Source organism: Xyrauchen texanus, chromosome 48, assembly GCF_025860055.1.
Source record: "Xyrauchen texanus isolate HMW12.3.18 chromosome 48, RBS_HiC_50CHRs, whole genome shotgun sequence".
NCBI lineage: Eukaryota > Metazoa > Chordata > Actinopteri > Cypriniformes > Catostomidae > Xyrauchen > Xyrauchen texanus.
Genome location: NC_068323.1, coordinates 8,025,813 through 8,052,537, shown reverse-complemented (window position 1 = coordinate 8,052,537; position 26,725 = coordinate 8,025,813). Strand labels below are relative to the sequence as shown.

Here is a 26,725-nt window from a genome sequence, read left to right as displayed (position 1 = left end):
GCACACAAATTCAAGGTTACCATCAGAAAGACGTTGTGATCTTCAACTTCATCTACTGTACTGTAAGCACTATGTGCACAAAATGTTTAAAATAATTTTTTTTTCAGAAGTGTTGATTATAAAACATATTTTGGCACTTCTTTTTAACACTGTTTATGCTCAGATGATTCATATATCAGATTTAGGTCATACTTACTGGTTCTCTTTTGATGTTTATGGCACATATATATCCCTGCTAAAATTACAAGTACACCCAAAATCCCACCAAGTGCCTCACCAACAATATTCTGCGCACTCTGATCTGTAATGAACAAAAAGAAAACAGTAATAAGTTTATTCAAATGAAAAGTAATTAAAACATGTATAATGTTCTGTAGGCTTATTGTTGTTAATAAATGATAAAAAAAAAAAAACTGTAACAATTTTAAGTTTAGGCCTATAAATGTAAAAAAAATAAATAAAAAAAACTTTAAAAAAATATTTAATTAAAACTTTTATTTTCAGATTCACACAAAACAAAGATGCAAAGGTATCGATATTTCTTTTATAGTATTTTATGTCTGATGGAAAAGAAAATTAGAAGTATGATTTTTAATTACTGCAGAATTCAATTCAATTCCAAGTTTTTAATGGCGGAAATAAAACAATAATTGAAGCGATTAGAAGAGATAAGAGATCGCTAGCAGAGCGTGATTTCACTGTAAATAAACACTGATATCAACTGACGACTTACATGGACAGAGTTCATCAATGTTGAGATATGTAGTCTGGTTGGCAAATGAGTTGTTGATCACACAGCTGTAGTTGCTTTTATCTCGGAAGTTCACCATCAGACACAGAGAGACTGTTCTGTTCAGATCAGAGCTGCTTTTGGACGACTGTAAACTGTTTCCTTTGTACCAGGAGAGAGTCACAATCTGTGTCACATTCACCACTGAACACCCCAAAACACATTTAGATGAACTTTCAGATGATGAAGGACATTGAGAAGAGTCATTGGTGATGACAGGGATCGGCAGACGATCTGTGGATCATAAGAGAAGAAATTAAAGTTTTACTTCAGGATCAATCAATGAATAAACAAAAGACAACATGATCAGTTTTTAATGTTCACAGACATCAAATCAGCTTGTTCAATAAGCACTGAAAAACACTACTGACCAGTAAAACATATTTTAACGAGCAATGCCAGTTAATATAACACCAAGTGACATATAAAACAAACATTTCTGTAAACAGCGTCTCTTCGCTAGCAAGGATATCATGTTCTGTCAACATAATGAGGGGGCAACCCGCTCAAGGTAAAGTTAAACAGCTTCTATTGGGTTTCTGACTCTTCATCTAATGTGAGTGTATATTAGATATCATTTTCATCATGTTTCTAAACAATGCTATTCATGTCTTTGTGTAAAACTTACTGAGTGCACCTTTAAAGAGACTTTAAGTCCAGCCTTTTTATAAGGCTATATATGTGGCAGAGGGTTGCACAACACAACCAAATTGTAAAGCAAATAAAAGATGACAATACAACAAAGTAAAGCCACAAATAACAAAATTTAAGCCACAACACAACTAAATGACCAACAAAGAAATATTTATGAAAATGCTGTACATATTTGTTCTGACGTGCTCTGAGCAACACATACCTGGTTGAATTTCTACAAGAACTCTTATTGCACATTCATTTTTCAACACATTTAAAAGGCAGTGTTTGAAGCAGTGATGCGAAAATGACATCATAGTACTGGCAGCTCTTTACGTGTCTAGTCATGGGAAAGTATGGAAGGATTTATGATCAAAATGTACTTTTGGAGTAATGTGTACAGACATTACATGCAAAGACGATTTTTGTGTAGGCCTATTCAAGACAACTCCTATATCCTAAACTCCTAAACCTCAAAAATTACTGGAACGCCACCCAAATTTGGACTTCTGACTTGTGAAGTTGGGGTAGATTGATCAACCATGACTTCAGTGAGTAACGACACCATTTTCAAGATGGCAGCGACCAACTAGCATAAGCCAGAGATGGGTTTTGTGAAACATTCAAACCAATTTGTGACCCTTCCTTTCGTTTTGTTTAGGGCTCCTGCCACGTTCCAGCGCCTCATGGACTCATGTCCGCACAATGCCTACGTCACCTATCCTACATCTGAAGTCTGTCCTGAGATCATTGAGATGGCCAGGACTCACAGCAAACCCTAAGAAGTGGAATTACGGTATCTGGGATTTCACTTGGGGCATGGGCAGGTGAGTCTCCAAATTGATAAGACAGCAGCGATTGCGACATGCCCGAGACCCAATACCAAAAAGAAGGTGAGACAGTTCCTGGGGCTGGCTGGCTTTTATTGCAGGTTTGCCAAATATTCTACTCTCACCAGCCCGCTGATCTTACTAAAAAGGAGGTGCCAGACCCGGTCCAGTGGACGGAGACATGCCAACAGGCTTTTACGCAAGTAAAAGTAAAGGCTGCACATTGTGGCGGACCACTCGTACATTCTCCTGACTTCTCTCTCCATTTTATTTTACAGACTTACGCATCGTATAGGGGGTTGGGGGCCGTGTTGTCCCAGGTGGTGAAGGGGAGGAGCGCCCCTTCATTAGCCGAAAGCTCTCGGTAAGTGAGACTAGGTACAGCACGATTGAAATAGATTGCTTGGCCATCAAGTGGGCGGTCCTCACGCTCCAATACTACCTGCTTGAATGGGCCTTCACCCTCTGTTTGGACTACGCCCCACTCCAATGGCTCCACCACATGTAGGATGCCAATTGCTGATCACCCTTTGGTATTAGCTACTAGAAAGCAGTCATCTGCATAATTATATATTTGCATAATTAAGGCACAACACAATGAAATTAAGACAGAACACAATGCCCCCATATTTTTAATTTCTGGGGCATTTTTCCCCAGAGCCCCAGTTAATTACTGACCCTACACGGAACGGTAGAGAAATACGAGATTTAACAAGTGTTTCAGTGTACAGTCTACAGGTTTAGAAAGGTTTATACATCTGTAAATCTTTAGTTCAGTATAAGCGACAAAACACTTCCTCACTGTGTGCACTTACACTAAACTCAAAAAGCGCTCAACACACCCCACCCCAAGTCTATTTTTATTTCTGACGGGGGTCCCTAATGCCTTATTCGAGAATTGTGTGGGTGAGAAACAGATCTCTTACACTCTTCCTCCTGCATATCGCCCCCTACTGGGCAGGGGAAGAATTTCAAGCAAAAGCTGACTTAAATATTGATCTGTTTCTCACTCACACCTATAATTTAATTTCTGAGAATGTGGATTAAAACACTTTAATTGTGTTGGGTTGTGACTTAATTTCATTATGTTTTGTCTTCATTTAATTGCGTGTTCTTAATTTTTTTGTGTTGTGGCTCAATTGCAATGTGTTGTCTTGATTTTACTGACATACTTTATGTGATATGATGCTTTGTTTACTTACCATAGACTGTAACATTGAAACTCAATTGGTAGCATTGGGATAATGTAGTAACTTCTAGGTAATACATTCCAGTATCATTTTTGGTCATGTTAATGATGGTGAGATCTCCTGTCTTGTCATCCAGCATCAGCCTGTCAGTGAATCTCTCATTCTTACAGTCATATTTAGAGAATACGTCAATATTTTTCTTGATTTCAGCAATGACAGTGTGTGAAGGTCCAAAAATCCACCGTATGATATAATTTATCAGTAGTTCTGTAAGAGTAGTGTGTAAAGTGACCGAATCTCCTTCCCTCACTGGTGTCGCAGCTGTCCCGTTATCTGTCTCAACACATCAGGTGAATAAATAAAGCAGTTTCCCAAACACAATTGATCTCAATTCATTTAAAAATGATAATTTCTAAATGATTTTGTCAGTGGTGACTCTCATTAACGAGGACTGACAGCTGATTGTACTGATAGTAGATTGTAAAAAGGAGTATTTAATACACACATTCAGATTTTTTAAATATAATATTTGTTAAAATTAAAAAAAATCAAAAAATGGAACTTGGAAAAGTTAACAATTTTACTGTAAAAACAGCATGAAACACTATCAACAGAGGAATAAAATCAGTTCAAAACTGAATAATTACCACACATCAACACAGGAAACACTATAACAACTGACATACCCAAACATGCCAGACACAGATCAGTGCTGAGAGATGTAGTCCGGTTGGTGTGTGAATTGGACAGTATACAGTTGTAGTTGTGTTTATACGGATATTCCACATCCATATACAGCCTCCAATTGAGATCAGACACACTGATGGAGGAGACTAAATTGCTTCCGTTATACCAGGACAGAGTCCCCCGTGCCACATTCATCACTGAACACACCACCCCACATTTAGAGCCAGATGAACTTAATGAAGCACATGATGGAGAATCTCTGATAATTTCAGGAGATGGTAGCTGTAAACCAGGAGACATTAAATAAAACATTCAGAAAATACAGTAATTCAAGAAAATGCTAAAAACAGTGAGCTCTCACTCTGTTGTTCACCGAAATCACACTGGTTATATCAGAGTTGACTTCAAAACACCCTCAAATGTAAATCATTTATAGTTAAAAAACTTTGGGAAACTCATGACTCAATTACCTGTGACACGATAACGAGGTTACGCTTCTAAATGCAGCTGGTCTTCTTCTTTTTTTTTTTTTTCTAGAGTTTATGGCAGACTGCCAGCAACAAGACATTTTAAACCTCACAAAATTGTTGTTTATTGTGTATAAAATCCTGGAACTAAGGCCAGAAGACTACAAATTCTATAACATATTTTGAAGTTACAGATATTTAGTCGTTCGGGCCAAGAAGTGTGGATAGGGAACGGGGTGGTTACGCCAATTTTCATTAATTTATCATATAATTCCGTCCTCGCTTTATCAAATTTGTAAATATAAAGATTTACATTCAATCTTCAATGGCCAAACCTAAGTCTGGACAACAATACTCATTGGAATCGGTTATTTCCTGAAATGTGTCTACCATGAGTTTTCAAATGTGGCTGTATTGAGAAAAGATGTCTCCCCCTACTGTCTTCTTCCCATTGTTGTTGCCACAGTATCCCAATACCAGACACTAGTTTACTTCTTAATATGGTTCTTCCAAATTCCACTCTAATGCCTACTTTCTCTTGTTTTATTGACACTTTAGGAAGTTTATCTGCTTATTCGTTGCCGTTAATTCCATTATGTGCAGGTACCCATAAAACACTAATGCCACATTCTGAATAAGTAATCCAGTGCAATCTTAAAAACAGATCTAAAGTAAGATCTGGTCTTGCAGTGGATTGTCTTTTCTTTATACAGTTTAAAACTGAAGAAGATTGAGAGCAAATAACATCCTGTTTAGTCTAACATCCTCTGCCCATTCTATCAAAATGGCGACTGTTTCAGCTGTAAAAACAGACAAATCATCATTTAGTCTACTACCATATCTTCATCTTAGTTGAGAAATGTACATAGCACAGCTAGTCCGATTACTATCAGGATCTTTGGATCCATCGGTACAAACTTGAAGAATTGAATTCCATTTAGTATATATAATCATCAGCTATTTCTTTGGGAGATAGATCTACTTTATCATCATAAATTTGATCAAGTATGAAAAAAATCAGCATCTACTGTAGACAGTAGCCATCCTGGGACTGACACCCTTCCAGAATTGTTAGCAGGAGCAATCTTTCTGTTTTTTTGTTGTTGTTTTTTTTCTCCCATTTTCTCCCCAATTTGGAATGGCCAATTCCCAATGCGCTCTAAGTCCTCGTGGTGGCGGAGGACGAATCTCAGTTGCCCCCGCGTCTGACACTGTCAATCTACGCATCATATCATGTGGGTTGTTGAGTACGTTACCACGGAGACATAGCATGTGTGGAGGCCCGCGCTATTCTCCACAGCATCCAATGGCGGATTTAGGCATGGGCGACATGGGCATTCGCACAGGGCGGCATCTTGCGGGGCGGCACGAGGCGGTGGAGGCACAAACTCACGGCTCCAGGGGTGGTAGTCAGTGTCAATACTCGCTGAGCTACCCAGGCCCCACAGTCAACTCTTTCAATTGGAGAACCATATAATGTTAAATTACCTTCTAATTTTTCCCTAAACTGGCTAAAAATCCTATAATGTGTCTTAGAAATAGATATTTTAAAACCCCATTTTGTTGCCCAGTTCTCCATCTGCAACTGGATCAACAACATGCTTTATAAAAGACACGATCATGCATTTTTGTTATAGATATTAAAACAAAGTGTTATTATGAAAGATAAATGACATAAATTGAGAAATAAATATTCCAAGAATGGCATTTGTTATCTTTTTAGAACAACTCTAATAATTTAAAGATTATGTTTTCTTTTTATGGATATTAATTCTCTTGTAAAGACAAACTAAGGCTTTGACATCATATATTTACACGTGCGTTCGTCCTAACAATTTGAGAGATTTCAGAAGTCCTGATGACATTTCTGATAATAGAACATAGTGAGCAACAATGCTTTCTGGTTTTGAAAATATATTCTAGTCATTTTTAGGGGCCGAAGGTTGAATGATTTTGCGATTGAGATGGCTGACTTCCTGTTTAGTTCCAAGGCTGGTGACAGGTTGCACTGAAAGTCATCAAGACAAAATGTCACCGAAAATAATGGGTTTGGGTTGTTTCTTACCAAACCCTGTTGTATGCATTAAGAAGACTGGGAATATGATGCACAAATCACAAGGACTACTTTTATTATACTTTTTTATGCAAGTGAATGGTGACCAGAACTTTGAAGCTCCAAAAAGCACATAAAGTCAACATAAGATTAATCCGTATGATTTCCAGTGGTTTAATCCAGATCTTCAAAAGCGATATGATAGATGTGGGTGATAAACAGATATTTACAATATTTAAGTCCCTTTTTTTTTTACTATCAATCTCCACCTTTGACCAGCCCGAACCAGTAGGTGGTGATATGCAAGAAGAATGTGGGACGTGAACGTGAAAGTGGAGAAAGACATGAAGTCATACACATCTGCATGGCATGAAGGTTGAATTTTTGGGTGAACTATCCCTTTAATGTAAGCCACTATCCACATTGTATTGAAAAGAGGAATCGGTGTATTAATTTAAACATCTCCATTTGTGTTCCGCATAAGAGAGTAAGTCATATGGGTTTAGAACAACATGAGGGTGAGTAAAATAAGCCAGAATTTTTATTTTGGGTGAACTATTTCTTTAAATGATATCAGCGATATGTTTGGCCGAACTATAATATGAAAACTAAAATAAAAGCAAAATAAAATACAAAATATGAAACACTGAATACACTAAATCTAAACTATGAGTAACATAACAGGAGTGAACGTTAACGAAAATTAAACTGCATTTAAAGGACAAATTGAAAATAAAATATACTAACCTTGTTGTGGAAATCTCCCTCCATTTCTGTCACAGTCTTCACTCCGTCTATCTCAACGCCAAACACACCTGGAACACAGACACAACATAAAAGAAAATGCTTCTAACTGACAAACTGCATCATATGGGTTGAATAGATATATTAAGTTAGAACAAAGAGAGAGAGAGAGAGAGAGAGAGAGAGAGAGAGAGAGAGAGAGAAAGAGAGAGAGACAACAAAGTACAGAAGAATTAAGCAGACTTAAAGTTCATGAATTTAGTTTTACAATAAACAATGTATAGGCTAAATCTGAATAGAAATATTTTCTTTTTGTGCTAAACATTCAAAAGCTGAAACATTTGTCAATTTAGAATTTACCAAAGAACCAAAGTAGAGCAAAGTAGAGCAAATGAAGAGAGTCCATTTCTCTAAACAGCCAAGAATGAAACTATAGCTTTTCTTTGTCTGAACTGACTTGTTTGTCAGAGCAACCGCCTACAATTTGTTTCGATTTAAGCAATTTTCTTTCTCTGTTTTACCTCTATTCTCTGGAGTGTGTTTTTGTAATTTTATCAAATAATAAAAATACTACTGTATTGCATTGTTGGTAAATTAATAATTAAATCAATAATTAAAATGTTTAAGCTTGAGAAGAGAAACTCCTCCACCACATCCTGTATACACACAATGTGCACACATCACAATCGGTTGCAAAGTTTCCGTGCAATTTCAAAGAATGTGAACGGGGCCTTTAAGCTTCAAAAATGATGCAAATGCAAGGCAAGGCAAGGCAAGGCAAGTTTATTTATATAGCACATTTCATACACAATGGTAATTCAAAGTGCTTTACATAGAAGAGATTAAAATAAGAATTGGAGAAAGAAATAAGAATAATTGAAACAGTTTAGAATATAAAATAAAATAAAATACAGTACAAACAGTCGGACACACAGCGGCACAGTGCTCATTCAGTAAATGCACAGCTAAACAGATGTGTTTTGAGTCTGGATTTGAATGTGACTAATGTAGAAGCACATCTGATCTCTTCTGGAAGCTGGTTTCAGCTGCGGCGGCATAATAGCTAAAAGCAGACTCTCCTTGCTTAGAGTGAACCCTTGGTATTTCTAGCTGATGTGATCCTAATGATCTGAGTGATCTGTTGGGTTTATATTCAGTGAGCATATCTGCAATATATTGAGGTCCTAGCCCATTGAGTGATTTATATACCAGTAATAATACTTTAAAATCAATCCTAAATGTAACTGGGAGCCAGTGTAAAGACCTGAGGACTGGTGTGATATGTTCATATTTTCTGGTTCTGTATGAGCTGCAACTGTCTTATGGTCTTTTTGGGAAGGCCAGTGAGGAGTCCATTACAATAATCCACCCTGCTGGTGATGAAAGCATGCACAAGTTTCTCTAGGTTTTGACTGGAAACAAAGCATCTAATTCTTGCAATGTTTTTCAGATGATAGTATGCTGATTTAGTTATTGCTTTCACATGACTACTGAAACTAAGGTCTGACTCTAGAGACACACCAAGATTCCTGACTTGATTTTTAGTTGTATGACCCCTAGCGTCAAGGTATGCATTCACCTTGAGAACGTCATCTTTGTTTCCAAACACAATGACTTCAGTTTTGTCTTTGTTTAACTGAAGAAAGTTTTGGCACATCCAACTGTTAACTTCATCAATGCATTGGCACAGGGAGTCAATGAGGCTGTAATCGTTAGGTGATAGGGCTAAGTAGATCTGTGTGTCATCTGCATAGCTGTGGTAAGCAATTTGGTTCTTTTTCATTATTTGGCTCATTAGGAGCATATACTTATACAGGCAAATGCACCAGAATAAAACCATCAAAGTGCTCCATATGACTTGTGCGTTAAATACATAAACACTATAGGCCTACATGAGCCCTCTTTAACCATATGTTTAGTCACTGAAAACCTCAACATCCAACCTATCTTTCCATGGTGCAATCATGAGAGAGGTACAGTAGCAATGTCCAATTCAAGATCCTTTTCCGAGAGTTTTCCAATAAATGGGTTAATCCGGTTCACAAATCCAGACTGTCTGATTTGTTCCAAAGATTTGCACTGATTCGGTTTCTGGGTTCAACTCACTGACTCAATAATCTGGAACTGTGGTTAATAGCTCATGAGGAGTTTAAAGAGGAGTGAATAACGACCTCAATTTCAGCCATTTCCTCATACAAAGCTGTTGTATCACTTTAGAAGACTAATGCATGAGTATAATGACCATTTAATTGATACTTTGATGGTGCTTAAAGAACAATTCAAAGAATAAATTATGTGGTACTTCAAACCATAAACATAAACAAAGTGCTGAAGGATCCTGGTAATGACACTGAAGGTGATTATGGTGCGTATTACTTTTATTTACTTTTTTAGATAACCTAGTGCTGCAGAACCAAACTATGACACAAATCAGGCATGTAACTAAAAATGACGTCAGATGTTACGCTTAAAACCTGGCCTATAATAACAAGAATATGGTACTAAATGTATGTCTTTACTAGTTATGTGACGTTCGTTTAATAAAAAAATTAAATAAAACATAAAAAAAACGAAACATCTCACAGGGAAGCACAGCGACGGAGCTTGATTCGTTTCCCCATAACCACGTGATCTGTGACGTCCGAAGCTTCGCGTCCGCACACAACCACGTGACTGCTTCGTATTTCGATTCCAAAATCGCGCGAATCCCTTGCGCAGGTTCCGAGTGTCATTCGCTTCGGTAGTGAAACAGAAGGTGAGTTATTTTGTTAGCATGAAACTAGCCAAGAAAAGAGGCAGCATTTTCAGGTGGTGTCAACAAATAAAGTAAGTTTAATAATATAAATAATAATAATAATAATAGTAACACGATTTGATAAGAATAAATCCTAATAAGAATAAATATTTAATTTATATGTAGTTTTGTGTATATTCAATGTGTAATAAGAATATATTATGCAAAATAATACATAATTTATTTGAAAATATTACATGTACTCAATGTTATGCATATGGACTTCTTCTGAAGGTTGAGTGCTTAATTTGTTCTCAGTAGTTGTCATATAATAACAACACCTCCTCAATGTTGAGACATTTTAGAGCTAAACATGAGATCACATCTTCAGGAAGTGGACCAACAGCTACAAGCAACCAAGGTATAAGACTTCTGGTCAGCCATTTATTTGATTGTCTATTGCAGTCTTTATAATAAGGTATCTTAAATAGTGGAAGAAGCTAACCTGTATACATTAATGTTTTAAAGGCTGTCTTTAGAGAGTTTGTTGGAATTTTGGGTCATTAAAGAAAATGGTTGAGGATAAATACAAGGAGGCCAAAGAGAAGGCAAAGGAAGAGGTGAAAAAGGCCAAAGCTGTAAGCCTCACATCAGACATGTGGACATCTTTACATATGGATGCATATCTGCAGTGACATGTCATTTTATAAATGAAAAGGATAAGCTGTCCACAGTTTTGGGAGTGGGAAAAGTTTCCAAAAAGTCATTGTGACGAGGAGGGCGGGGGCAGGCCGCGAGGACACACGGCCAGCCCTGAATCGAGCTAATCAGCCGGGAGTGGGATAAAGATGAGCTGGGTCGGAGGACTGCTGTCCACCGGGGGATTAGCGAGCTGTCATCCGCAAGAGGGCGGAGGAGATACTGAGGACAGCGTGTCCAGGAACTTGTGAGCAAGTTTGTCTCTCTCCTCTCTCTCTCTCTGTCACTCAACCTTGCTCTTTCCTTCTCCCCTTTCCCGCCCCTCTCCCAGGACTCCAAAAGGCAGGGAAGACCTACTGGCAGGCACGGCCAGAAGGGAGGGGAGTGCGTCATGCCGGGGGTGAAATTTGAAGAGAGAAAGATGCATGCGGCTGCATTGTGTGTGTCTTCATGTTTTAAGTTAATTTATATCATTAAAATTTACTTTGACTGTTCGGCCGGTTCCCACCTCCTCCTTGCCCATCCCTTACCCCATTACAGTCATATTTCCTAGAATATATCTAAAATGAAGACTGCTTTGATGGAGGAGTGGGGCATTCAGAACAAAGTGCGATGTCTTGTAAATGATGCTGCTGCCAATATGGTAGCATCCTAAAGCTCCGCCACACAAACCGCATAGTACATGCCCTAAACTTGGTTGTGAAAAAGGCCAAAGAACAAACACCAGGACTTGAGGATATTGAGTAAAGGCATGAAAGATTGTGGCTCATTTCAAGTCCAGCACAACAGCAAGAAAAAGGCTATTGCTGTTACAAAATCAGATCACAAGTTAGTTCAGGAGGTGGATACTTGTTGGAACAGCACGTATGCCATGTTAGAGCGCTTCTTTGCTCAGAGGGAGCTAGTTGGTGCTGCTTTGGTTATTCTGAAGAAAAACCTCACATCTTTGACTTCAGAAGAGTACCAGAAAGTAAATACATTTCTTGTGTACTGTGCCACTTCAATGAGGCTTCCATAGAATTGACAGAGGAGAAGAGTGTGTCAGGGTCAAATGCTGAGGCATGTAATCACCTCAAAGAGCTCACAGGTTGACGATAAGAGGACTGTGCAATTATGTAAAAACTTCTTGAGGCTTCTTTCAGAGATGTTGTCTACATATGAGAGTATGACCGTTATGACACTGGCAACTCTGCTTGAACCACGTTTTAAAACTGTAGGCTTCTGCAGGCAGTCGAATGCACAGAATGCTGTGAGATGCCTCACAGCCGAATGTGCTGCTGCAATCACAAAAGCTGAGGCAGTCCAAAACACTCCATCCACATCCTCTCAAATCCCCTCATCACAACCAGAGCCAGTGGGAGCCACAGGCAGTCATGCAACCCACTCAGGTAATGTTTGTGGTATTGTTTGTATGTGTGTGTGTGTGTGTGTGTGTGTGTGTGTTTATTATATTTGGCATGGATCATGCATGTTTTGCAGTGAACCTGATTTCCATTAAATTTTAATTTTTTATTTTTCTGGTATAGGTCTGTGGTTGAAAAAGAATGAAAAATATGGCTGCAGATGCCAGAACTGAGGTTCAACGGTACTTCGGTGACCTACATATTCCATGCATAGAAGATCCCCTGCATTTCTGGTCTATTCAAAAGGCTGTCTATCCACATCTTCATCATCTTGCCCTGGAATTTTTATGCACTCCTGCCTCCTCGGTCCAGTGTGAGAAAATATTCTCAGAGGCAGCAGGCAGTAGTAAATAAAGTAGTAAATAAAAAAAGAAATAGGCTTCGCCCTCGCTCTGTTGAACAAAGGCCGTTCCTTAATAAAAACCTTTAATAAACAAAATGTCAACTCCCCAGTTCACAAGCACTTCAACTGACCATTCCACAACAATCTTCATTTATTTAGATCATATATATGCCTAATGTGCCTTGCCTATGAACTCATATGTTTAGGACTAAGGCTGCATATGTTGATCAAATTCATAAAAATAGCTAGTACAAGTTAATTCACCCCATTTATAAAATCTGTCATAATTTATTCATAGATTAATTTATTCATACATTGTGTAAGTAATACATCAACAGTGACACATGACAGACTAATTATTTTTATTGCCTTTATGGAGTACAAATTGATTGATTTATTTCAAGAAACAATCAAAACAATTCTGGGTCTTCTGGGACACAAAGGTAGCTTTTCAACCTTTTGGCCACAAGATGTCATTAGTGTGCACCATGTTGAAAAGCTTCGAGTAATGAACCAATTCACTATACAGTTAAGGGGAAAGCCTTGTTGCTTCAGAAAGCTTCATTTCACATCAATACATGCAATGTAAGCAGCATTGTGACACTTTTTATTTATTTATTTTCAAGCAAAAATAGTGTGACAACAGAAAAGATACACAATAATAATAACCTTTACACTTATGCTTGAAAATGGAGTGGGAAGAAGTAAAACTTATTAAACCCCACCCCAGTCTATCAAAGAATTTATACAAACAAAAAATAGCTGCTTCCTTCATCAATAATCTCAAAGAGAAAATAATAATAATAAATAAAAAAAAAAAGAATAATAATAATAGTAATAATAATACCTCATTTAGAAACAGTGGTTGCACAAGTCAAAACCACACATTCATACCATACATATTAATAATATACAGATATTTCCACAGGTAACAATGATAATCAAATACCAACAATGGTAGACGAAATACCACAAGGGTAACTAAATAATAACTAATCCAACAATCCACACAACATGAATACAATCAAACCACAATGTCATTGTAATGGAACCAGACCTTTCGTTTGTAAAGACGTTTGAAATTGTGAATGCCTTGACACTGCTTTAATTTAAGCCCCAGATTATTCCACAAAGTAACCACAAACAGACATAGAAAAACTCCTCCTGGTGGAACCCGCCATTGGGACCACAAAGTTTCCTAATCCTCTCAAACTGTACGAATGCTCCTTATGAGAAAAAATATTTTGAATGTTCACAGGTAATATACGCTTTGAACATGAACTGTGCATTATATAACTTTACAAGATCCTGCATTTTTAATAGCTTTGATTTAAGAAAGAGAGGATTTGTGTGTTCGAAATAGGCGGCCTTGTGTATAATTCGTATAGCTGTTTTCTGTAGCAAAAAAAGTGACTGTATTACATTTTTGTAATTATTGGCCCATACCTCTACACAGTAGGTTAAATATGGCTGTATTAAAGCACAATACAGGGTATGGAGTGCATTATAATCAAGAATATGCTTAACTCTACTTATTATGGCAAGGCTTTTGGAGACTTTAGTTGTAATGTCTTATGTGGGCATTCCAACTTAGCTTGTTGTCTATCGTTATACCTAAAAATTTTATTTCCTGAACATTTTCAATGTGTACTCCGTCTATCTCAACCAGTTTCTGCGAATCAGCTTGATACTTTCCAAAAAACATCACTTTGGATTTATCTAGGTTTAAGGATAATTTGTTGCTTTCCATCCATTTTTTAAATGTACTTAGTTCTTTGTTTATAACGCTAATCAGTCGCTCCAAACTATCATTACTATAAAAAATATTTGTATCATCAGCGTACAATACACATTTAACCAATTGAGAAACATTGAAAATATCATCAATATATAAATTAAATAATTTGGGGCCCAATACTGACCCCTGCGGGACACCACAAGCAGTGTCAAGACATCCAGAAGAGAGTTCACCCATTTGAACAAACTGTACTCTGTCGCTCAAATAACTTTTCACCCATTTCCTAGCAACCCCCCGTATTCCATATAGTTCTAATTTCTTAAGTAATATATCATGATTAATGGTATCAAAAGCTTTTTTGAGATCTATAAAAATTCCTATTGCATGTTTTTTGTTTGTTAGAGCCTTCGATATTTCTTCTGTGGCATCAATTATGGCCATCGAAGTAGATCTGTTGGGTCTGAACCCATATTGTCCTTCATTAATTAGCTTATGCTTATATGTAAAAATTTCTAAACGTTTGTCAAAAACCTTTTCAAGGATTTTTGAAAACTGGGGAAGGAGAGAAATGGGTCTGTAATTAGTAAAGTGATTCCTATTTCCATTTTTGAACAATGGTATGACCTTAGCAATTTTCATTTTTCTTGGCACACAGCCGTTTTTAAGCGACAGGTTACAGATATGTGTTAGAGGCTTTATGATACTTTTAATTGTCTTTTTTATTAGTACCATATCGATGGAGTGACAGTCTGTAGAGAGCTTGTTTTTGGATTTTTGAACAATATTCATTATTTCACAGAGAGAAAAATAGTACGGTCATTCCTTACAGTGTTCAACTTCAATTCTTGGTTAGGAATTTTAGCTGCTAAATCAGGACCAACATTTACAAAGAAATTATTAAAATCATTTACTAATTTATTCATATCATTGTTTTCTCCATTAGAGTCATCAAAATATTCTGGATATTCCATTATATTCAATCCTTGCTTAATGACACTATTTAATACTGCCCAGGTTCTTTTTATGTTAGATTTATTAGCAATTAATAGTTTTTCATAATAATGTTTTTTCGCCATTCTCATTATAGCTGTCAATTTATTTTTGTACAGCTTGTATCTGTCCTCAGCATCTTTGGATTTTGATTTGACAAACAATTTATAGAGGTTATTTTTTTTCTTACATGCATTCAGCAGGCCTTTGGAAATCCAGGGGCATTTTAGATTTTTTTTCGGTTTACTAAATACTCTGAAGGGACAGTGCCTGTTGTACAAGGAAGTAAATATTTCTATAAACTTGAATCTGCAGTTCCTCCTCCTGTCCATTGGAGGGACACTTCACCATTATTTATAGGCCAGTCCATGCCTCATGTCTTTGCAAGCCAAGCCATGCAGATCCAGATATACTGAATTCTTATTTTAACTGGGAGCCAATGGAGAGATGATGAAACAGTTGATATACGTTTTTATTTTATTTATTTTAGATGGATTTGGGCACTTTTCAGCTGGTCAGGGTAGAAGTTCAGCTGGCAGACCAGCTAAACGCCAGCTTGGCCAGAACGGTAGTCCAACTAAACCAGTATAAATCAGCAGAGTAGCAAACAACCTTTTATGTGTAAATAATGCACCCAAAAATTTAAATTCTATCATCCTGTAATAACTTTCATGTCATCCAATTGCATCTGACTTTTTTCTTTGGAACAAAGTACAATTTTGGAAGAATTAACTTGTCATTTTGTTCCTATTACAAAGAACACGGCTACAAAAAAAAGATGCAAAAGCACCATAAAAATATCATAAAAGTCATCCATATGACTCATGCGTTAAATAAAGTCCTCTGAAGCCATATGTTATTCACTGAAAATCTTGACATCCACCCTAGCTCTCTCTGGCGTGTTTAAGTGAGAAGTAAAGAATCTTTCCAATAAATTGACTGATTTGTTCTCAAGATCAGCTCAGTGACTCCAAATGCAGCAGTTAACCGCTTTCTAAAGAGTTGAATTATCAGTGAATAACAACTTCAATTTCAGTCACTTCCTCACACAGAGCTTTCGAATGACTTCAGAAGACTTGGAAAATGACCACATTTATGATACCCTCGTGCCATCCCAGATGTGTTTGACTTCCTTTCTTCTGCTGAACACAGACAAAGATTTTAAGAAGATTTCAACTCTGTTGGTCCTCAAAATTACTTAAATATTGATATGTTTCTCTCTCACACCTTTAATATTGCCATATTTTGTATTGCCTAACTATACTTACTTTCTGCATTCATTTAATTAGTATATACATTATATCCCTTATTTCAGTCATTGGTTACACACACTCCTATAAAATGGAGAGTTGTATGTCCACCCACATACATGTGTTTCATCTCATTTATAGCACTAATTAATGCACATATATAACATAGCTCTGCTCTTATTAAAACATTAATCATCCCTTTAAAACACACACACACACACACACACACACACACACACACACACACACACACACACACACACACACACACACACACACACACGTTGGTCTACCTATGAGGACTTTCCAGACATAATGATTTTTATTCTGTACAAACTATAGATTCTATCCCCTAAACCTAACACTCACAAAAAACGTTCTGCATTTTTACATTTTCAATAAAACATTGTTTAATATATTTTTAAGCTATTTAAATTATGATGACACTAGAAATGTCCTCATAAACCACATTTATAGCATAATACCCTTGTAATTACCAGTTTGTAACCTAAAAATAAATAACATTCATAATTCAGTCATTAATAGTACATTAATTACACATTGCCATTTTTAGATAATTGTATATTGCATACATATTAATTCAATTATCATAAATGGATTAACTGAATAATTAAATACAAATATTCCTTACTAATTTTCTACCACAGATTGTGTCATACTTTCCTCCTGAGGATGTGACCACTTCACAGGTCTACGCTTTGTGCCGTTACGGTGCTGGTTTTCCACTTCAGATCCAGAAGGTTTTCAGAGAAGAGAAGAACACAAACATCTGTCTCTCAAGGAGGTCAAACCCAAATGAACACTATATGCGGAGCGATTGTGGATTAACTCACTGCAACTAAATCAAACCTTTGATTAAGCATGGTTTATATTAACAAATGTTTAACAAATATATATATATTTAAATAGGGTTAATGTTAAGAAAATAATATTTACACAGTAGTAATATAGATAAAATAATTTTAGCATTGTTTTGTCTAGAATTAATAGAAACATGAGGAAATTGAATGTGAGTTCGTGACTTACGGACTCGACTGGGGCAGTAGAGCACACATCTTCATCTCAGGGGAGGGGAAAGGCGCTATGCACAAGCGATACACCCGGCCAGCTGTTGTCACCGTATTACCGAATTCTACATGTTCGGACCTGTCAAAACACGGGATGACTCCAACTCAACTCTGAGATTGTAAAACCTCACAAAGGTATTGGGTGATGCCCCGCCCAGTCTGCTGGAGAGGTGCTATGGCCAGTGCCCACGAGGATGCCACACTCCTTGTAGAGTGTGCTCGAACCCGCAAGGGGGTCTCAGGATGACGTGAGAGTCTGCCGGACCAGGCTCCAGGCAAGGGTTGCTGGCCGGGAACGATTGCAGGTCTCCAACCCTCTTGATGGAAGTGAGCATAATCAGGAGGGCCATCATCAAGGAGAGGGCCTTTAGTTCGACTGACTCTAGCAGCTCAGACAGGGCTCTCCGAAGGCCCAAGAGGACAATGGAGAGGTCCAAAGAGGGGAACAGGCATGGCCTAGGAGGGTTCAGCCTCCGGGCACCTCTAAGGAACCTGAAGATCAGGTCGTGCTACCCAAGCGACTTACCGTCCACTGCATCGTGGTGAGCCGCTACGGCAGATATATAGACCTTCAAGGTGGAGGGGGACAGCCGCCCCTCCAGCCTCTCCTGCAGAAAAGGGTAGATTCAGAGTCAAGATCAAAACCGGAGAGGGCCGAGTCTGAGTCGAGACCAAGACCAGAAAAGGCTTGAGTCAGATTCAAGACCAAAACTGGAGAGGGCCAAGTATGAGTCAAGACCGAGACCGAGACCGAGACAAGAAAAGGCTAGTGTCAGAGTCAATACCAAGACCAGAGAGGGCCGAGTCCGAGTTGAGACTGAGACCAGAAAAGTGTAGAGTCAGAGTCAAGACCAAGAACAGAGAGGGCCGAGTACGAGTAAAGAACGAAACCAGAAAAAGGTAGAGTCAGAGGCAAGACCAAGACTGGAGAGGGCAGAGTCTGAGTCAAGACCAAGATCGGAGCGGGCTGAGTCCGAGTCGAGACAGAGATCAGAAAAGGGTAGAGTCAGAGTCAAGATCAAGACCGGAGAGGGCAGAGTCTGAGTCAAGACCGAGACCAGAGAGGGCCTTTAGTTCGACTGATTCTAGCAGCTCAGACAGGGCTCTCCGAAGTTCCAAGAGGACAACCAGGAACATTTTGAGATACATTTTGAATTTTTGTCTGCCATTATTGGTATTTTTGAAATTATACATATTTTAAAGTACTTATTTATTGGGCATATCTTAATCCTTGATACCAATTTACATGGCCATTGTTCACGTGAGCCTATTTGAGAACTGTGAAGGAAAGTCAACAGCGTCCTGTGGCTAAAAATCATTCCAGACTAATCTGCCTTTAAGAGGTTGAATTTAGCAACAATATATTTACCGGAAGTCAAAATTGAAGTGAGTCTGAAATCAGGCCTTTTGGACTTTAATCTGTCCTCTGACAAACAGGTTTGATTAAAATATTCTTTATGTATATATATCTAATCAACATATTACTATGCACAGACGCAGATCTATGCACAACGGATAACAATAGTTCCAAAAAACAACTATCGGCACAGAATATATCGGTCTACCGATATATTGCACTGAAAACAAAGAAACATCTGTGTTTTGAATGAGCGTTCTGATGATTTTTCATAAATTTAATTCCGAACCCATAACTTTTGTGCAGTATGGAAGAAAGAAGAAAGAAAACATTGTGTTTAGAACGAGTAGAGGGAAAGTGAATTACTGTTTATCGTGTGACTGCCCAATTAATTGAAAAAAAAAATAAATAACTGAAACTACAAGTACAGCTGCACCAATTAACTAATCATGAAAAGTGTCAACTATAGCAGCCCTGTAGGTCTACTCATATTGGGTTTTTATTTGTTATCTATTTAGTGTGTATTTTTGCAATGGTATAAAGAATAAAGCATGTATTTGATCCACCCAAAATAAGTATTTAATGTAAATGTAACAATTTCAAAAAACAATTTCATGATAAATAATCGTCAATTTTCGATGTCCCTCGAAATGATGTCCCTCGAAATTTCGATGAGCCTCTGTTTGGAGACAGCGTTCCCATTCCGCTGTCCACCAAAGCAGACAAAGAGCTGCTCAGAACGTCTAAAGCTCTGCGTGCGGTCCAAATAGGTACGCAAAGCACGTATCGGACACAGCAACGAAGGGGCTGGGTCTGCCTCCTCCCGGGGCAGCGCTTGCAGGTTCACTACCTGGTCTCTGAAGGGTGTGGTAGGAACCTTGCTGTCTTTTGTTTTCCCTCTTTACTTTCTGTCTTTATTTTTATCTCTCTTTCTTTTTAACTACGATATAAACCCTTCCCTGCATTAACGTACAGTAGTTGCACATTCCTCAAATGCATTTTTATTTAGATATGGAATAATCTAAATATAAGTAGCCTAAATTGCTTTATGACCCCATGATAGCGTTATCAGTGTATTTCGAAAAGATGTCTTAGAAACTATATGTGTGCTCCTTCCATACTCGATATATGCTACTTTTTACTGTGGAAAAGTGTCGCTTTATCATCATCGGTCATGTGTTGTGAACGACACGGGAATGTATGGGCTTAGATCATGAATATTAATGAGGCCTTTCTTAAAGGGACAGTCCTGGATCAGTAGGCTACAAGTTAATATTAATCGACAACGTTTGCGTGTTGATTACCACAAAAAATAATTTCGACTGGTCTCTTTTCTTTAACCTAAAATTCCTTTAAGATGGAAGGGTCCGTTCACATTCATAATATTCATAAGCCATGCCTTCATATTAGGAGTCATAATAAATCACAAGTCAAAAATCAATCAATTTGACATTTTGACCCATAGTATAGGTTATAACTACTTATATAGTAAAAACAAATTGCAATCAGCCTAAAATAATGTTGAAATACTGTCCCATAAGTTGGGCTTTACATTCTCAGTAGAGGAAACTAAATCCATCTTATTTACAAATAAAAAGATAAATAAAGATTTTTAAAATAAAGTTATATATTAATGAATTAGAAAGAGTTCAGAAGTAAGATTTCTAGGAATATGGTTTGACAGTAAAGCAATGTGGAAAATACACACAGATTAAATGGTAAATGCAAGATGATGTTAAATGGGATGAGATGTGTTTCAGGAAGTGAAACTGTGTTGGTTTAACTGATAGAATAAACATTTTTTATAGAAAACTATTATGAGTACAGTCTTCATTTATTTATTTATTTATTTATTTATAAACATTTATTAGAGGATCAGCCTCATGAGATGAAACATCTCGTTTTCATGAGGATCCTCATTTCATGTGAGTGTACACCATTCAGATCACTCTTCACAAAAACACAATTCATTTGTTAATGTGTAAAACTTTTTAAATTGGCTCCAAACTACTGAATGCACCTTAAATAGTAAACTTATCTAAACTTTTAGTGAATAAACAACTTCACCAAACTTTTAGTGAATAAACAACTTCACCAAACTTTTAGTGAATAAACAACTTCACCAAACTATTGAAAACTACAGAAACCTTCAACCAACCCATAAACCTAAACCTAACCTTAACCTGCCACTAAATCTAACCTTAGCCAAACTAAATTTAGTAACCTCGATTGAGACTCTCGCGAGACTTGGATTGGCGCTCCCATTGGATTGTATAATATTTGGCGGTTCCACAGTTTGAGCGGCAGATTGGACGCGGGACAGTCAGCACTCTTTAATGCATTTTGTTTTAGGTGTGCAGTTTCTAACTTGGCTAAAATGGACACATCTCCAGTCGAAGTTTAATCGGTTTCAGAAATGAAACACCGAGTTTCACGATGAAGGTGAATTTGTGGCGAACTGTTCTGGATATGATTCATATATTTGTTTTCTTCGGTCTGTTCCTGTGTTTCGCGAAAGGTGAGAAATTTGTATTTTCAATAAATAAGCCAAACAAATATAAACAAATGTTTTACCCTTTATTCAAAACAGAAGTGTATTACACAAATACCTTTATACCAACTAAAAGATTACTTTCAGACTATTATTTTGCATTTGAACTGTTGAGCGAGAATAAACTCTAGAACTGCAGGATTAATAATATTTGTGAGCGCTGAGGAGACATTGAACACATGTTGGGACACATTTACCAGCCGGACGGGTCATTTAGCACAAACTCGTATTGGAAAGCTCACATGGGATAATAAAAAGGTTTAATTAATAATATATACAATTTAAAGGCTAATTAATAGGAACACAAGTAAAAATAAGAGAAACGTGACATGAAAAATTAAATAAAAACTCGGAGAATGAAAATAATCTGTATTTTCTTGTAAATTCCCGATAAAGAAAATACTAAAACACAATCCGATTCTCAAGACTTTCACATTTTCTTTCCCATTCTCCTTTCTCAAAACTAAAATGAATCTCGACTCATCGACACTTCCAGAAGTCCCCAGCAGGGGTGATAAAGACAAAGGAAATGTAAAACTGACCCAATGCTGGTTTCAGTTTCAATCTAATCTCAGTGTTGGGCCGGTGGGACACTGATCATGAGCACCTGCTGGTAGATGCTGGAACTACATCATCCGATCACAAAAACATGTTTCTCCAGACAGACATTCAGAAGTTGCCGTGTTTTATGACGAAATAAAACAAATGTCCAAGAACAATTTCAATGTAAATGATTTAATTACATCTCACATCTTCATCCGGTGACGGATTGTTTTTGAATGTCCCTTAAAGAGCCTGAAATTGCTTTTAAATCACTCACGGTTAATGTTAGGTAAGGGGCTCCTTATATCTTCAATAGTTTTAGATCAATACGTACTTTATTTTCTAAAATAAATGAAACAATTTTTCTCTTTGCTTTCCAGGTGTGTTTGGTGTTGACACAGATGAATTGAAGTCAGTGTCGGTGATGGAGGGAGATTCTGTCACTCTACACACTGATCTTACTGAAATACAGAGAAATGATCAGATACTGTGGATGTTTGGACCTCAAGAGACTCGAATAGCTGAAATTATTAAACGGTTCAACTTGAGCTTTATAGATGATGATGATGATGGAAGATTCAAAGACAAACTGCAGTTGGATGATCAGACTGGATCTCTCATCATCAGAAACATCAGAATCAAACACTCTGGACTTTATAAACTAATGATCTTCAGTAACAGAGGAAACTCATACAAGAGATTCAATGTTACTGTATACGGTGAGTTCAACCCGTCACATGTCATTTGTGTTCACTGATTCAATTCTTGAACAGAAATGGATAAATATAACAAAAGAGTTTCTCAGTCCTGCACAGTTGAGTTGTCTCAATAATCGGACACTCTCTTCAGTTCATTATTGAGCTAATAAGTCAATTCATGGAGCGATATGTCATTATATAAATAATGCAAAATATGAATGAATTATTTGGGAGTAGCCTAATGTAATGGCATCACTCTTCACTGAATTCCCCGCCAGGATGATGTTGTGTGGGACACATGAGAAAGAGCCTCAATGTAGGTTAAAAACAGCAGACAAGAAAGATCCCCATTAGTGGAGTCCTATAGTGGAATAAACTAGGATGAACCAAGACTTTCATAATTGAGAATATATACACTGCAGCAGGCACGGCGCCAGGATTTCAGGTTTGGATGGGCCAGACCAATTGTGGGTGGGTCTTAAATTAAAAACGTTATCCAATCACTGTTTAACCTAATAAAAGTTACTGACTAATATACTGCTATATTATCTGTACGTAGGCTATACATAATATAGATTTTAATAGCTTGATGCTCTTTAAATATTTTGTTGCATTGTTAAAAAGTTTCGGTGCATATAGAGTCAGGACGGACCTATCCACGATCGCTCTCCTTGGTTCTGACCAAAGAAGAGCTTTGGAATCTCCATTACGCATCATGCCTGGGCTACGCTTCCCGATAAAAAGAAAAAGCGGTGTTCTTTATAAAATAAGCACTTCAGAAATAGTTGAAATTGTATTTATTAGGACTCATGGGATATTATAAAAAATTATCTAAACTATAATAGCCTATATTTAGACTGTAAAAGAGGTCAGGAATGTAATATTTCCCCAAAACATAGTTTAGTTCTGCTCAGTATAACATGAGGCCGAATATTTCACAATTCTTATTAATTGTTTTAAGTTTTCAACAATAGGCTACTACATTACAGATCAACAACACTGCCCGACAGTTTCAATCAATACTGGAACAGAACTTGTTCATTAACAACGCCATCTGTCCATTTATTTATTTTCGATTTCATTAACAACAGACTTACTTATTATACAGAGAACATGTATTAAAATGTAACCTATACAATATCACAATATCAGAACAAAGTTATCTGCATTGCAGAAAAACAACAACAACAAAAAACATTTCAGAAGCCAAAAAATAATCAGGCTAAAAAATAACAACTGAGTAACAACTGAGTAAAAGACACTCATATTTTTGCGCTAACAGACAGGCTTAAAAGATTGCCAAACATGAAGGAAAGGGAAGAAGAGAGAGTATGAGAAGAATATTCATTCATTGCAAATCAAATTATTTATCAGAGCAGTAGGAAAGGGCATGCTACTGTAACGGTCACTTTGTGCTTTTATGTTAATCTGAGGTAAAATGAGAACTGCGCATGTGCGTGTCAGTAATAGATTTGAAAGGTGAGGAGATAACCGCTCCACCGACCGTTGTACTCTTTCTTTTATTTCATTGTATATTTGTGGACGAGTGTGACGTTGAGTAATTTTACTAAACACGGGGACAATAGGCTACGCTATCGTCTTTCGTGCATCTTTCCCTCCGACACCTATTTTTTTTAGTTTTTTTCTACCCCCCTCTGAGCCACATCTCAACTTTGCGTTACACTACCGATCTTTCCGAAATTACAGGAGTAGTCGGTGGGGTTTGCTCTTGAAAATGTCAATGATTTCATCGAAGTCGAGAGTTACCGTAAGCTCTCTCTCAAAGGTCAACAGACAGAGGGACATAAGGCGAGAAGTAAGCATGGTGCTCCTATTTGGTGTTTTAATCCGGTTGACACTGGAAAAGATGCGTTCAACTGTACAAGATGTCATTGGCAGTGTTATCAGAGCTTTCACTCGCATTGCACGAGAACTGGAGCGTTTCCGCCACAGAGTAATAAAAAAAAAAGAAGCAATTGCGACTTTATTTCATGCAATTCTGATTTTATATCTCGCAATTCTGAGAAATAAAGTCAGAATTGCAAGATAAAAAGTCGCAATTATCTTTTAAAATGTTTTAGGCTATTCTATGGCGGAAACAAGCTTCCATACTAGGCTATAGCCTATTGCCTGCCCTAGTAGCCCAATTAAATTAATATAAAGAGGCGATTTGTCCACTAATGGCTTAGTCGACTAGGGGGGAACAAAATAGTCGGAGGCCTTATTCCACATATCTTCGAAGTTCGAACCAGCAGGCCATTCTGGTTTGAGCGAGCGACCCTGCAGAATGAGCGAGCAGAGCGGAATATTCAGAAATCCGCTCTCCGCTCACATGCTCTGATCGGAACAAACCCGAACACTGTCTGCTGAACTTGCGCTGAAACATCAAAATAGACATAACCAGCTTAAAATTGTTTTTAAAACTAAACATTTAGACTGTTTTAGCACAAATTATGAGCTTAATTGGCTTTTTTTTTTTTTTTTTTATAATTCTTGACCAAAACATTGTGAAGAAATGTTTGGGTGGGCCTGTTGAAAAGTGGGTGGGCCTAGGCCCGTCAGGCCCACCCATAACGCCGTGCCTGCACTGCAGAGTTAGACAAAATAGACAATACGGTCATGGTGATCAAGCAAATGAGGTGTTCTTTCTGATCACTGAACTGCTATTGCTCCCCCTGCAGGTCACAATGTAAAATACAAAACCACCACTGACTAGTCACTAGTACAATTCGTTTATAAAAGGGATAGTTCATCCCAAAAGTAAATTCTGAACTTTTTGGTATTTTTTTTTTAGCTCCCCTGCCTGTTCCTGTCATTATCAATAACTCTTCATACTGTTCTTCGTCATCATCTTCATCATCAGGAAGATCATCAAGCCCAAAATGTGTCTTTCAATGTTCAGTGATGAATGTGACACCGGCGACTCTCTCCTGGTACAAAGGAAACAGTTTATTGTCCTCCATCAGTGTGTCTGATCTCAACAGTCTCTCTCTACCTCTGGAGGTGGAATGTCAGGAGAACAACATCTACAGCTGTGTGATCAACAATCCCATCAGAAACCAGACTAAACATCTCGACATCACTGAAGTCTGTCAGATGTGTTCAGGTGTGTCAGTGGTGATATTAGAGTCTTGTGGTCTGTCTTGATTATTAATACTGCAGGACATCAGAAACATTGTGCAGGTTTATCTTAATGAGCTGAAACTTGTCCTTTTTACGTATTAATGTATGTTCAAAAAGAGATCACATTACTATAAAGTCAACAACACAATTGAAGTATTTTTGATAATTGTCATGTATGGTGTCTTTTGTTTGACTATTTGATCAAATACTTTACCTGCTGTATTCACTCTCTGAGCAAAGACGGTTCTGTTGTCATATTTTCTCTCCCTGATCTGCTGGTGTCTTGGCTGGAAATATTTGCACTAATATTTTTTTATTTGTCCATTAACAGAACAGATACCCCGTTCCTATCTCATGTCAGTGACAGTTGCAGCACTGGTGCTAGTCTTCATTGCAGGTTATGGAGTGATTTACTGGTACAACAGATGTCGTAAACAAGCTAGTCAAGAGGGCAAGTATTATTACATACAAGTCTTTTATTGTGTTTCATAAACTGCCATAATGTCATTTTAACCAACATTTCAGGTTCTTATATAATGTTCCCCTTCTGTCACTCACTAAAATTTGTGTCGATGTAGTGACACTAGGGGTTGCTTTTGAGAGCCCAGAACACCTCCCATTCTTTGAGAAAAGGCCAATGAGAATTTTCGAGTGGAATTTGCATGCCACTCCCCCGGATATACGGATATAAAAGGAGGTGGAATGCAGCTCCATTCAGATTTTTTCTTCAGAGCCAAGCGGTTGTACTATCAGCGAGCTGAATACTACTGCTGTTCCATTCACCTCTTAAGAAGCATATGCTTTTGGACATATG

General features: G+C 37.5%; 2 protein-coding genes across 2 annotated transcripts in view; one reads left to right on the top strand and one right to left on the bottom strand.

The window, feature by feature from the left end:
- The window catches only part of LOC127639485 (uncharacterized), a 124,763-nt gene that overhangs the window by 16,206 nt on the left and 81,832 nt on the right, over positions 1–26,725 (bottom strand). The window contains exons 3-6 of the mRNA XM_052121536.1: positions 4,130–4,412; positions 3,456–3,776; positions 734–1,024; positions 197–301 (exon numbers count right to left, since the gene is read on the bottom strand). Coding sequence (XP_051977496.1) covers positions 197–301; positions 734–1,024; positions 3,456–3,776; positions 4,130–4,412 — 1,000 coding nt within the window. The remainder of the gene's footprint in view (positions 1–196; positions 302–733; positions 1,025–3,455; positions 3,777–4,129; positions 4,413–26,725) is intronic.
- LOC127639585 (uncharacterized) overlaps positions 21,329–26,725 on the top strand; it is a 57,670-nt gene continuing 52,273 nt past the window's right edge. The window contains exons 1-2 of the mRNA XM_052121685.1: positions 21,329–21,514; positions 22,471–22,809. Of these exons, the coding sequence (XP_051977645.1) occupies positions 21,433–21,514; positions 22,471–22,809 (421 nt within the window). The 5' untranslated portion in view covers positions 21,329–21,432. The remainder of the gene's footprint in view (positions 21,515–22,470; positions 22,810–26,725) is intronic.